Here is a 13,475-nt window from a genome sequence, read left to right as displayed (position 1 = left end):
TCACTCATCCATACATACCTGACTTTCACTTATTCATACCTGACAGTGACTCATCATACATACTGACACATTCATATATCCTATAACAGTCTATTGCATTTAGAAACGGTGGTGTATTCTATATTTTAGATTGTTACTCCACCACAGCAGTTTCAGTATTATATACCTCCACAACTAACTAACTAACTAACTAGTAGTTCACTCGTTTTCCAAAACAACAGGCCAGCCCAATAGATCTATAATATCTATATCTATCAATATAACTCTTCTCAACTTTAGAGGAACTTTAATGCGTTGACTTTTCCTCATTGAGTAACAGGGGAGTGATCAGCCGATGGGCGTGTCTAAAGTTACTATATAATGAAGGTTCGGGGCTGAACGGGTATTAAACTACCAGCGACAGTAAAGAAGCGATAAAGCGAATCAAAGCAAATCAAAATGTACTCGAGATCAGAGAGCTTGACTATGTCTGTCCGGACCTCCTGCCCGGAGACCTTCGCTGCTGTCCGGACCTCCTACCCGGAGACCTTCGCGTCTGTCCGGACATCCTACCCGGAGACCTTCGCCTCTCAGCGGGCGACGCGCAGCACGCAGCCGGAGATCTTCACCTTTGAGCGGATACCCGCGAAGGCCGCCGCCGTCCGCTCCTACGGTCCTCTCCGGTCCAAGAAGCGCTGTACCCGGGTCATGTACCCAGCCAAGGTCCGCATGCACCTCCCGCCCGTGGAGAGGAGCGCGGCGAAGCGGTGTCTGCTGGCCCTGTGTCTGGTGCTGCTGTGGCAGATCTACACCGAGGAGCCCTGCGCTGACACGCCGCCCGGCTGCGCCGACCCACAGGTCCTCCCGCTGCGGTCTGCGGAGGACCAGGTCCGGCGGCTGGCTGAGGTCGACGGTTTCTCGAGCATCCAGCTGCCCGCCGGGGAGGCGGGGAGCTCGGCCTGGTTAAGCCTCCTGTCCAACGGCTCCGGTGGGGAGACGGAGTCCGACAGGTCGTACGACCACAGCACCAGGAACGGCTACATGGTGGCCCTGCTGGTCTACCACAAGCTCACCGATAACTGAACCGGTCCAGAACAGACGACCACACGAAGGACTTGGTCACCAAGCCAGCCGGAGCACAGCGCCCGGAGGCCCACGACGGATCCCGCGACGGAGCCCGGGTCCCGGAGCCTGGAGATGTTTACAGGGGGTCTGAATGAGGCTTTGTGAAGGAAAGTCCCCACGAGTACCGATGAAGACCCCGATGAGGACCTGAACCAGTGAACCTCCATACTTGAGAGAACTGATGAGAAACTTGAATTATGAACCGCACTAGGCTGTATTTATGGATTCACCAGATGAAACTTGTTCTTGAAACTGACACGAATATCTGAAGTTATTTATTTGTTATTTATTCATTTGTTATTTATTGTTATTTGCTATTTATAAATTAAAGAAAATGTCTCAAATGAAACAAGTGAATGCTTTCTGCCTCTTTTTGGGAGCCTATAGTTGGAAAAAGAATGAGCTATTATAGAGTAATACTACTTAATTATTTCAAAGAATTTAGTTACAACTTTATATCATGTAAATGCTACAACTACAAGAATGAACTTAATAATTAATACTTGACTACATGTTACTGTAAATGGTAGTTACTACTTTATATAAGGTAGTTACCTGTAGCCTATATCATTTAGTTACTACTTTATAGAAGGTAATAGTGTATATCAGTTACTAATGTTTATCTTGTAGTTGTCAGAGCGCAGCCAATGAAACGGGTGGAGGTCATATACAAGATAAGAATATTCATTATTTTAGCCTCATTAGGTGTAATTAACAGACGAATCAGAATCAGGTTAGTTTCACAGAATAAAAACAAGGAATTTGACTTGGTAAAAATAGATGGCTAGTAAAAAGACAATAAGAGACATTCTCTAGTACAAAGTGTAAGTGGACGGGGGGGGGCTGATATTTGATTCCCACTTGAGGTCATGGGAGGTGACTGAGCCCAAACATAGACGCAGAATTAACTCATTAGGTGTAAGAAACACCGCGACGGTATCGGTGAGCAGAAGAGCTCCAGGTGACGTCAGGAGGCCTGACGGTGCAGCTCCGCGCTGGGGCTCATCCTCAGGGTCTGTTCTCTCAAACTAAATCAAGATTCATAGTAATGTTCAGAACAGCTGCTGACTGGTTCAACCCACAGTAAGGACAGTATGATGACCCAGGAGGAACCATGGCTGAGTCAGTCAGTCAGTCAGTCAGTCCGTCCGTCCGTCCGTCCGTCCGTCCGTCCGTCCGTCCGTCAGTCTGCCTGCCTGCCTGCCTGTCTGTCTGTCTGCCTGTCTGTCTGTCTGTCTGTCTGTCTGTCTGTCTGTCTGTCTGTCTGTCTGTCTGTCTGTCTGTCTGTCTGTCTGTCTGTCTGTCTGTCTGTCTGTCTGTCTGTCTGTCTGTCTGTCTGTCAGTCAGTAGTCAGTCTGTCTGGACAGGGTGAGGGTGAGGGGGAGGTGAGGGGAGGGGAGGACAGGGACAGTGTGGTGAGCCAGGTCACCACACTGTCTGTCAGCAGAACACAGCCTGCTGAGGACCTACTGGGGGCCAGGCTAGTTACCCCTGAGGACCTACTGGGGGCCAGGCTAGTTAGGCATGTGTCAGTGCCCCCCCCTCCATGGGAGAGGGGGGCACTAGTCTGTAAAGTAAACACACACACACACACACACACACACACACACACACACACACACACACACACACAGACAGACAGACAGACAGACAGACAGACACACAGACACACACACACACACACACACACACACACACACACACACACACACACACACACACACACACACACACACACACACACACACACACACACACACACACACTCTCTGGACTTTCCCACCTTCCTGCTCCAGTGTGGCTCCTCCCCCTCTGCATTCCTGCGGCTGAGTCAGAGGAAGGAGAAGGGGGGGGGGTGGTAATGTGTAGGCTATTAAGCAGACTCTCACATGCCACAAAGGAATTTAAGTGCAATCCAGAGGGTGTGATTCACAACATTTGAAATATATAAGAAAGGTAAAAAAAAGATAAATAATACCGATAAATAAGAATAGCAGCTGAGATAAACGGTATTGCACAGTAGTGTTTTCTAATAAATGGGGGCTGTTGACACATGCTAGGAAGGGGGGGGGGGGGGGTTGTGTACACACACACACACACACACACACACACACACACACACACACACACACACACACACACACACACTAGGGGGGAGTACAGGTGAGTACAGGTGAGTACAGGTGCATTAAAGCACATCAAAGTATTTCCACAACATTTCTGCTATGCAGGAAATGTTGATAGAACAACTCAACAGAAGCTCAGCAGAGCCCAGCCGGTTGGACAGGTGAGCGGGGGCCCAGTGAGCTCAGGAGAGGGACAGCATCAAAGGAATGTGAAGCACATCGCTCCTCACCTGGGGATTTACCACATGTTGGAACCCGCAGGTGACATTCATGGAATAACTTCCTGGAGTCTCTTCACCTGCCGTTCTCGGGCCGGAGAGTGAAAGGATCGTTGGTGACTCAGGGTTCAACAACCTCTCCTGGTGCAGAGTGCATTCCTGGAGGGACACACCTGCTCAGTGTCTCCGGCCCTGATTCTAGACTAGCTCACTAACGTCTGGTCTAGCCAAGTAACGTCTGATCTAGCTAACTCAATTCTGGTCTAGACTAGCTCACTAACGTCTGCTCTAGCTAAATAGAGCCTGATATAGTTAACTAGATTCTGGTCTATACTAGCTCACTAGAGTCTCGTCTAACCAGACTCAGGTTGAGACTAGCAAACTAGACAGGGTCTTGACTAGTTAACTAGGGAATGCAGCTCAATAAACTGGTATCTGCTATATACTAGCCAACTAGAACAGATAACTTGAGTCTGATCTCCCTTTCTAGAGTCTAATATAGACTAGCTAACTAGAGACTGGTCTAGTTAATTAGAGTTTGGTCTATACTAGCTAATTAGAGTCTGCTCTAGACTAGTTAACTAGACTCTGGTCTAGACTAGCTAACTAGAGACTGGTCTAGTTAGAGTCTGGTCCATACCAGCTAATTAGAGTCGGTTCTAGACTAGCTAACTAGAGTCTGGCCTGGCTAATTAGTCGGTTCTAGACTAGCTTACTAGAGTCTGGTTAGTTTAAGAGCTTCCCTGCCTCCCGTCTCCTGGCGACACAGACCCAGTGACACCCAGCAGCTGGTCCTGACGTCATGATGAGGAGGCTGTTTACGGTGAGGGAACGTTAACATCCCCCTGCGTCACGGCCCAGTGTTTAGCCAGCCTCCCTGAGAGGTCAGGGGGCTGAGCCCCACTAGTTAACCAGCCATCTCAAGAGGATTCATAACTGTTAGCTCTTCTACTATTTAGACAGTGAGCAAACCTGTAGCTTCTGTTTGGTTCAGGTCGGGTGGGCTTGTTAAGAGAACTTTATTTATCTAGCTCACCCAGTCCCTGAACAGGATATGAATCTCCCAGGTCCTTCTACGTCAGAGGCAGCAGAACAACAACATAGCCATAACAACTATCTAACCCAAAATAAGACATACCCATAACAACTAACCCACCATACGGGTCAGAACAGGGAAACAGAACAGTGAATACGATCTAAGAACAGTGAATACGATCTAAGGGTTAAATAAATACTGAAGGGTTTAATAGCCTGATGGGAAGGAATGAAGGACTAGTATGGGCTGATCTGGTCTGGTCTAGTCTGGTTTAGTTGGGGTCCATTCTGGTCTAGTCTAGTCTAATCTAGTCTGGTGGGGGTCTGATGGGGGTTTGGTCTGGTCTCAGTCCGGTCTAGTCTAGTCGTCTAGGTGTCAACTTGTGTTCTATTTTTCCTAGTCTGTCTCTAGTGTGCAACTTACTTTTGAGCTCTAATCAACCACTAGGGTGTACCAGTAAGGACTGCACCCTACTGGTACACCCTCTACCATACCAGTAAGGCTCAATCCGCAACATAGTGACCCGGGATCCCTTTGTGAGGTTGGCCCCACAGGAAGTGCTCTGTCTCCACTTCCTGTTGAGCCATGCAGAGCAGCGGTCACCACAGGCTTCTGAAGACTTCTGGAGAACGCTGAGCTGTTAGAGTCTGCAGACCAGTAGACCATAGACCAGTAGACCATATCAGATACATCATGTCAGAAGGATCTCATCATTGGGGCTGAGGCGTTCTGACAGCACAGCAGGAAAAGCGTCTGCTTTTATCCAAACGACTTATCCAATCGACTTATCCAAACGACGATGTAACGTATTAAACGACTTACATCGTTTAATACACACAATGACACACCGACGGCAGTCAACCATGCAAGGCGACAGCCAGCTCGTCAGGAGCAGTTAGGGTTAAGAGTCTTGCTCAGGGACACATCAACACTCAGCTAGGAGGAGCTGGGGATTGAACTAGCAACCTTTAGGTTACAAGACAACTGCTCTACCTCCTGAGGAGCTAAGCCGTCCCCCGATCTCCCTAATAGTAATGTGTTCATATCTGTCCCCCTATCTGCCTATTAGTAATGTGTTCATATCTGTCCCCCTATCTGCCTATTAGTAATGTGTTCATATCTGTCCCCCTATCTGCCTATTAGTAATGTGTTCATATCTGTCCCCCTATCTGCCTATTAGTAATGTGTTCATATCTGTCCCCCTATCTGCCTATTAGTAATGTGTTCATATCTGTCCCCCTATCTGCATATTAGTAATGTGTTCATATCTGTCCCCCTATCTGCATATTAGTAATGTGTTCATATCTGTCCCCCTATCTGCATATTAGTAATGTGTTCATATCTGTCCCCCTATCTGCATATTAGTAATGTGTTCATGAGCATGAGTACTTCAAGGTAATTGTGAGTTCATGTGTTTCATGGAGATGATGTGATGATGAGCTGCTGAGCTCTCAGGAACCTGAGTCACTTGTGGGGTAGATGATGACATGATTCCAGGTCAGAGTAGATGATGACATGATTCCAGGTCAGAGTAGATGATGACATGATTCCAGGTCAGAGGATGGTTAGAGATGAGCAAGAAGTCTGACCAATGAGGTCGACAGTTAAAGGGACTTAACTAACTACCTGGTCTGTACTGGTAACCTGGTGGTGGTCTGTACTGGTAACCTGGTGGTGGTCTGTACTGGTAACCTGGTGGTGGTCTGTACTGGTTACCTGCTGGTGGTCTGTACTGGTAACCTGGTGGTGGTCTGTACTGGTAACCTGGTGGTGGTCTGTACTGGTAACCTGGTGGTGGTCTGTACTGGTAACCTGGTGGTGGTCTGTACTGGTAACCTGGTGGTGGTCTGTACTGGTAACCTGGTGGTGGTCTGTACTGGTAACCTGGTGGTGGTCTGTACTGGTAACCTGGTGGTGGTCTGTACTGGTAACCTGGTGGTGGTCTGTACTGGTAACCTGGTGGTGGTCTGTACTGGTAACCTGGTGGTGGTCTGTACTGGTAACCTGGTGGTGGTCTGTACTGGTAACCTGGTGGTGGTCTGTACTGGTAACCTGGTGGTGGTCTGTACTGGTAACCTGGTGGTGGTCTGTACTGGTTACCTGCTGGTGGTCTGTACTGGTTACCTGCTGGTGGTCTGTACTGGTAACCTGGTGGTGGTCTGTACTGGTAACCTGGTGGTGGTCTGTACTGGTAACCTGGTGGTGGTCTGTACTGGTTACCTGCTGGTGGTCTGTACTGGTTACCTGCTGGTGGTCTGTACTGGTAACCTGGTGGTGGTCTGTACTGGTTACCTGCTGGTGGTCTGTACTGGTTACCTGCTGGTGGTGGTGGTGGTGGTCTTGGTTACCTCCTAGTGATTGCCGCCCCCTGCAGACCGGTATCTGAACTAACCCCTGATCGTTGAGTCCCACTGTGCTGCCCTCTAGTGCCCAACGTGTGTGCGCGCGCACACACACACACACACACACACACACACACACACACACACACACACACACACACACACACACACACACACACACCACACACACACACACAGGTCCAATTTGACCAATTTGACAGGTCCAACTTAAAAGTTAAGTAGGAGCTGTCAAATTCACAAAATTGCCCCTTCACACTTTTTAGAAACAAATACACTCGGCAGACTGGCGGGTTTTAGTCTCAGGGTGTCAAGACTCCTAATCATATCTTCCACTGGATCTCTCCAGACTGCCTCTCTCTCTCTCTCCTCTCTCTCTCTCTACTCTCTCCTCTCTCTCTCTCTCTCTCTCTCTCTCTCTCTCTCTCTCTCTCTCTCTCTCTCTCCTCTCTCTCTCTCTCTCTCTCTCTCTCTCTCTCTCTCTCTCTCTCTCTCTCTCTCTCTCTCTCTCTCTCTCTCTCCTCTCTCTCCTCTCTCTCTCTCTCTCTCTCTCTCTGTGTGTTTGGGGCGGGAGTCTCAAGATCCCGTCCCCCCGTTCCTTCCTATTCCTCCTTCTCTTCCTCCTCCTCTTCCTTCTCCTCGGCGGAAGCGGGATATGATGTAAAATTAGAGTGAAACTCTTTTTGTTTGAGCAGATCCTCCGATGCAATTGTTGTATTTGCCGCAAAGACCTTCAGCGTTCGGTGATCAGGATTTCTTCCTCCTCTTCCTCCTCTTCATCACCTCCTCCGGAGGTCGGCCGGCGGCGGGAGCAGCGCTGCTGCCAGGTAGGCTCCCCGTCGAGATGTTGAGATGTTGGTCTTCAGAGACCCTGGAACAAAACCCTTCCCATCGCTGCTTTTGTTTGCCTCCTTTGTTGTTGAGAAAGCGAAACGCAGCCGGCGATCTAAAGCTGTGGAGGAAAGTTTTTCGGGTTGAGAGTTTCGGAAACTTGCCGAACTGGAGGAGGAGGGAAGTTTAGGAGTCGAGCGGAGATGGTCTGTGTTCAGTTTAAGATCGCATCCGGGGAAGTTGGGCCACTCTGCTTATCCTAGCGCGTCCCTGTAAGGTTAGACTGATATTCATAGCGGTTCCTACCAATTCTCCTTAAGACAGGAGCTTCATAGCGGTCCCTACCAGGGGCGTAGCACCACATTCTGGGCCCTATATACAATAAGTCTACTAGTAGACAGCTAGGTGGATCCGGTGATTTAGTACGCCATTGGAGGTAATGGAACAAAAAAAATGGCTACTGAACTTGTGCCGATGGACGATGTCATGGTTCGTCGTGATGGCTGCCTGACATCATGATGGCATTCCCCCCCCCCCCCCCCCCCCCCCCCCTCTGTCAGACACACACTAATCCTAGTCTCTTAACCTAAATGCTTTGCAAGCGACTGCTCTGTAAATTAAATTGAGAATATAACTGATGCATATGCATGCTATTTTAAATCACGACAGCCTTTGCTAGAGACATGACGTTAGTCTTCCGCGGATAACACAGTGCATGTCGCCAAACTAGGACTGTGCGGCTGGAGAAATTGTACAGCGAAGCAGCAGCCTCGCTCCGTGAGATCCTGTCCTTAGTGGAGAAAGTTGCCATCACCACCTGTAAAAAGCAAAGCGTTGATTACGGAGTCGTGCATGACCCTAACGCCTCGTGCCCACTACCTCTGTCCGTTGACTGATCCCCATTGACTTTGAATGGGGACGGACGCGCAATGCATTGTGAATCCGTCCGTTCCGTTGGAGCCTTCGGCTCTGTCAAAAGTTGAAAAATGTTCAACTTTTTCGGCAGCGACGGATCCGTCATCCAATCAGATCGCGTATGCAAATTTAAGCACTGTGACATGACTCGGGCTCTGACGATACTGGAAGCGGGAAAGCGGGTCATCTTGCATCGCAACAAGCAGGAAGAAGTGGGAAGAACCCGGCAAAGCGATTTGATTGGCTGACGGATGCCTCTGCAAAGACTACTCCCCCATCCGTCAGCCACGCATTCCCACGTCCTTTGACTGACGGTGCAGTGGGCACGAGGCGTAACCCTAACCCTCTGCACAACCCTACCGACTGGGTTGTGCAGAGTGCGATCCTGCAGACCCGCTCAACACCAGAGAGGCACACTGCGAGAAACATGAATTTTTGTTTCCAAATATTTATTTAAAAACGAAAATATCTGTTTTAGTGTGTCTATGTTCAACTCAATGGTTTTATATCTTAAACAAATTCCGTTGCAAAGAGGAGGCGCGCAGGATCAATATCCTTATTAAAAAGAGTTAGTCGGCCAACGCTGACACATTTTGCCGATTCTAAATTGACATGAGATATTGTAAACGTTCACAATCCTGCTCTGTGATATATAATTTATTCTATTCTATTCTATTCTATCTCTAGGGTCAGTAACCCTATCCCTATCCAATTCTATTAACTTATGCGTGGCGCACGCGCATGTGGTCATGCATGCTAACCGTTTGTTCCTCTCTGCTTGCTCATCAGATGCGGTGAATTTCAAAAGTGTCGGCGTGGTTTGTTGGCCCGCAGCGTCAACAGCTCTCTGACACTTTCAAATTATGTTAAATCTTAATAAACAACATACAATTATTGGGATTTGTTCCGTAAATTAATGTATGCATATTATTATTTTATTTTATGCATGTTTTTATTTAATATTTTTTTACGAGAGGTACCGGATCTGCCCCGTATAAGTACCGGAACACAGGGAGGCCAGATTAAGAGGTGCCGGATCTTGTTCCGGCAGGATCCAGCTCAAATGAACCACTGAATATACCAACTCATTAAACTAATACTCTAATGCCGCTTTTCCACTGCAAGGTACCAGCTCGACACGACTCGATTCGACTCGACTCGACATGGTATCTGGTACCTGAAGTGGCTGCTTTTTCTAGTACCCGCCTCGCTCTAGGTTCCAAGCGAGCTGAGCCGATGCTAAAAGGTGACGTCGGCAGACGGCCGGCCACTGATTGGCCAGAGAGTGTGACGAAGTCACGAGAGCGACATGGCAACCATGCTGGTAACAGCCATAGCAGCGCCGCAGCCAACATATTCCACTTCTTCAACTTCTTCAACATGCCAGCTAATAATACGAACACGAATACCATCGCATCGATGTCCTCCATTGTTGTTATGTGGGTTCTGTCCATGTGTGGGTTGCGTAGGTGTTGTTTCCGTCGCGTACAAAAATACGTCACAGCCCTTTCGCGCAGCCGACCCCGCCCACGTCCAGGAGGTACTATTTGCGGTGGAAAAGGACCCGTGCTGCTACCGTGTCGAGTCGTGTCGAGTCGTGTCGTGTTGAGTCGTGTCGAGTCGAGCTACATGTACGGTGGAAAAGTGGCATAAGATTGCATTTATATCGCGGCCCTGGGCCCCCAGCCCGGTCCGCGGCCCTGGGCCCCCGGTCCGCGGCCCTGGGCCCGGTCCGCGACCCTGGGCCCCCAGCCCGGTCCGCGGCCCTGGGCCCCCAGCCCGGTCCGCGGCCCTGGGCCCCCAGCCCGGTCCTCGGCCCTGGGCCCCCAGCCCGGTCCGCGGCCCTGGGCCCCCAGCCCGGTCCGTCAGCCCTGGGCCCTGGGCCCGGTCCGCGGCCCTGGGCCCCCAGCCCGGTCCGCGGCCCTGGGCCCCCGGTCCGCGTCCCTGGGCCCCCGGACCGTCCGTGCTGGGCCCCCAGCCCGGTCCGCCAGCCCTGGGCCCCGAGTGCGTCGGGGGCCCCCGGTCCGCGGCCCTGGGCCCCCGGACCGTCCGCCCTGGGCCCTAGCACTCACAGTGGGGTCAAAGCGGAGGGCTGCAGATAGGAAGAAACCTCCCACTCTACTGCCCAGGTCAGTATTAGATGCTGGGGTTTGATTTGTGACAGGTAAAGGTCTAGGAAGAAGGGCATTAAGGAGATGAAGTAGATCCCTAAGGTTGAGGAAATAGGTTGCTAAAGGAAGTAGGTCCTTAAAGGGGAGGAAGTAGGTTGCTAAAGGAAGTCGGTCCCTAAAGGGGAGGAAGAAGGGTTGCTAAAGGAAGTAGGTCCTTAAAGGGGAGGAAGTAGGTTGCTAAAGGAAGTAGGTCCTTAAAGGGGAGGAAGTAGGTTGCTAAAGGAAGTAGGTCCCTAAAGGGGAGGAAGAAGGGTTGCTAATGGAGGTAGGTCCTTAAAGGGGAGGAAGAAGGGTTGCTAAAGGAAGTAGGTCCTTAAAGGGGAGGAAGTAGGTTGCTAAAGGAAGTAGGTCCTTAAAGGGGAGGAAGTAGGTTGCTAAAGGAAGTAGGTCCCTAAAGGCGGGGAAGAAGGGTTGCTAAAGGAAGTAGGTCCTTAAAGGGGAGGAAGTAGGTTGCTAAAGGAAGTAGGTCCTTAAAGGGGAGGAAGTAGGTTGCTAAAGAAAGTAGGTCCTTAAAGGGGAGGAAGAAGGGTTGCTAAAGGAAGTAGGTCCTTAAAGGGGAGGAAGAAGGGTTGCTAAAGGAAGTATGTCCTTAAAGGAGAGGAAATAGGTAATCCTGACCCCAGCAGGGGGTCTCGCTCAAAGCCCTACTCTATGAAGGGGAGAGCTCTACTCTATGAAGGGGAGAGCTCTACTCTATGAAGGGGAGAGCTCTACTCTATGAAGGTGAGAGCTCTACTCTATGAAGGGGAGAGCTCTACTCTATGAAGCGGAGAGCTCTACTCTATGAAGGTGAGAGCTCTACTCTATGAAGGGGAGAGCTCTACTCTCTATGAAGGGGAGCCAGGGCAGGGACGATGAGGACGGGTCAGGGACAAGCAGGGTCGAAGCCAAGGAAGCATTCCGGGAAATAGTACTGGAGAGCTTTGCATGCTGCTAAAGACAATCTGGCCGAGACTGAGTGGAAAGAGTGGGTTTGAATAAGGTGAGAGAACACAGGTGAAGGTGGTGGCACTGATGAGGTGGGAGTGGCAGGCAGGTGATCAGGAAAACTACTGGCAGGGCTGGCAGTGGGATGGAAAGCCAGGAGCGGATCATGACAAGGTAAGAGCTCTACTCTATGAAGGGGAGAGCTCTACTCTATGAAGGGGAGAGCTCTACTCTATGAAGGTGAGAGCTCTACTCTATGAAGGTGAGAGCTCTATTCTATGAAGGTGAGAGCTCTATTCTATGAAGGGGAGAGCTCTACTCTATGAAGGGGAGAGCTCTACTCTATGAAGGGGAGAGCTCTACTCTATGAAGGTGAGAGCTCTACTCTGTATGAAGGGGAGAGCTCTACTCTATGAAGGTGAGAGCTCTACTCTATGAAGGGGAGAGCTCTACACTCTATGAAGGGGAGAGCTCTACTCTATGAAGGTGAGAGCTCTATTCTCTATAAAGGGGAGAGCTCTACTCTATGAAGGGGAGAGCTCTACTCTATGAAGGTGAGAGCTCTATTCTCTATGAAGGGGAGAGCTCTACTCTATGAAGGGGAGAGCTCTACTCTATGAAGATGAGAGCTCTATTCTATGAAGGTGAGAGCTCTACTCTATGAAGGTGAGAGCTCTACTCTACTCTATGAAGGGGAGAGCTCTCTTCTCTATGAAGGGGAGAGCTCTATTCTATGAAGGTGAGAGCTCTATTCTATGAAGGTGAGAGCTCTACTCTCTATGAAGGTGAGAGCTCTACTCTATGAAGGTGAGAGCTCTATTATATGAAGGTGAGAGCTCTACTCTATGAAGGGGAGAGCTCTACTCTACTCTATGAAGGGGAGAGCTCTACTCTATGAAGGGGAGAGCTCTACTCTATGAAGGTCAGAGCTCTATTCTACTCTATGAAGGGGAGAGCTCTACTCTATGAAGGGGAGAGCTCTACTCTATGAAGGGGAGAGCTCTACTCTATGAAGGTGAGAGCTCTATTCTCTATGAAGGTGAGAGCTCTACTCTATGAAGGGGAGAGCTCTACTCTACTCTATGAAGGTGAGAGCTCTATTCTATGAAGGGGAGAGCTCTATTCTATGAAGGGGAGAGCTCTACTCTACTCTATGAAGGGGAGAGCTCTATTCTATGAAGGTGAGAGCTCTATTCTATGAAGGGGAGAGCTCTACTCTACTCTATGAAGGTGAGAGCTCTATTCTATGAAGGTGAGAGCTCTATTCTATGAAGGGGAGAGCTCTACTCTACTCTATGAAGGGGAGAGCTCTACTCTATGAAGGGGAGAGCTCTATTCTATGAAGGTGAGAGCTCTACTCTATGAAGGGGAGAGCTCTACTCTATGAAGGTGAGAGTTCTATTCTATGAAGGTGAGAGCTCTATTCTATGAAGGGGAGAGCTCTACTCTATGAAGGGGAGAGCTCTACTCTATGAAGGTGAGAGCTCTACTCTATGAAGGTGAGAGCTCTACTCTATGAAGGTCAGAGCTCTACTCTATGAAGGTGAGAGCTCTATTCTATGAAGGTGAGAGCTCTACTCTATGAAGGTGAGAGCTCTACTCTATGAAGGTGAGAGCTCTATTCTCTATGAAGGGGAGAGCTCTATTCTATGAAGGTGAGAGCTCTATTCTCTATGAAGATGAGAGCTCTATTCTATGAAGGTGAGAGCTCTACTCTATGAAGGGGAGAGCTCTACTCTATGAAGGTGAGAGCTCTATTCTCTATGAAGGTGAGTGTTCTATTCTAT

The 13,475-nt window shown here is 49.5% G+C and overlaps 2 protein-coding genes across 2 annotated transcripts in view; both read left to right on the top strand.

Moving 5' to 3' along the window:
- The first annotated feature begins 378 nt into the window (after positions 1-378).
- ier3 (immediate early response 3) lies at positions 379-1,456 on the top strand. Its single transcript, XM_060064940.1, has one exon. The coding sequence runs from the start codon at positions 439-441 to the stop codon at positions 1,060-1,062; it is 624 nt and encodes a 207-aa protein (XP_059920923.1). The 5' UTR covers positions 379-438; the 3' UTR covers positions 1,063-1,456.
- Positions 1,457-7,404: 5,948 nt separating this feature from the next.
- The window catches only part of ddr2l (discoidin domain receptor family, member 2, like), a 22,825-nt gene continuing 16,754 nt past the window's right edge, over positions 7,405-13,475 (top strand). The window contains exon 1 of the mRNA XM_060064765.1: positions 7,405-7,671. The gene's annotated coding sequence lies outside the window, so the exon portion shown is untranslated. The remainder of the gene's footprint in view (positions 7,672-13,475) is intronic.

Source organism: Gadus macrocephalus, chromosome 11 (genome assembly GCF_031168955.1).
Source record: "Gadus macrocephalus chromosome 11, ASM3116895v1".
Lineage (NCBI taxonomy): Eukaryota > Metazoa > Chordata > Actinopteri > Gadiformes > Gadidae > Gadus > Gadus macrocephalus.
This window is presented reverse-complemented; position numbering and strand designations above follow the sequence as displayed.

Excerpts from the sequence above, each read along its gene's own strand:
- ier3 (XM_060064940.1), top strand. The coding sequence starts at position 439 with ATGTACTCGAGATCAGAGAGCTTGACTATGTCTGTCCGGACCTCCTGC.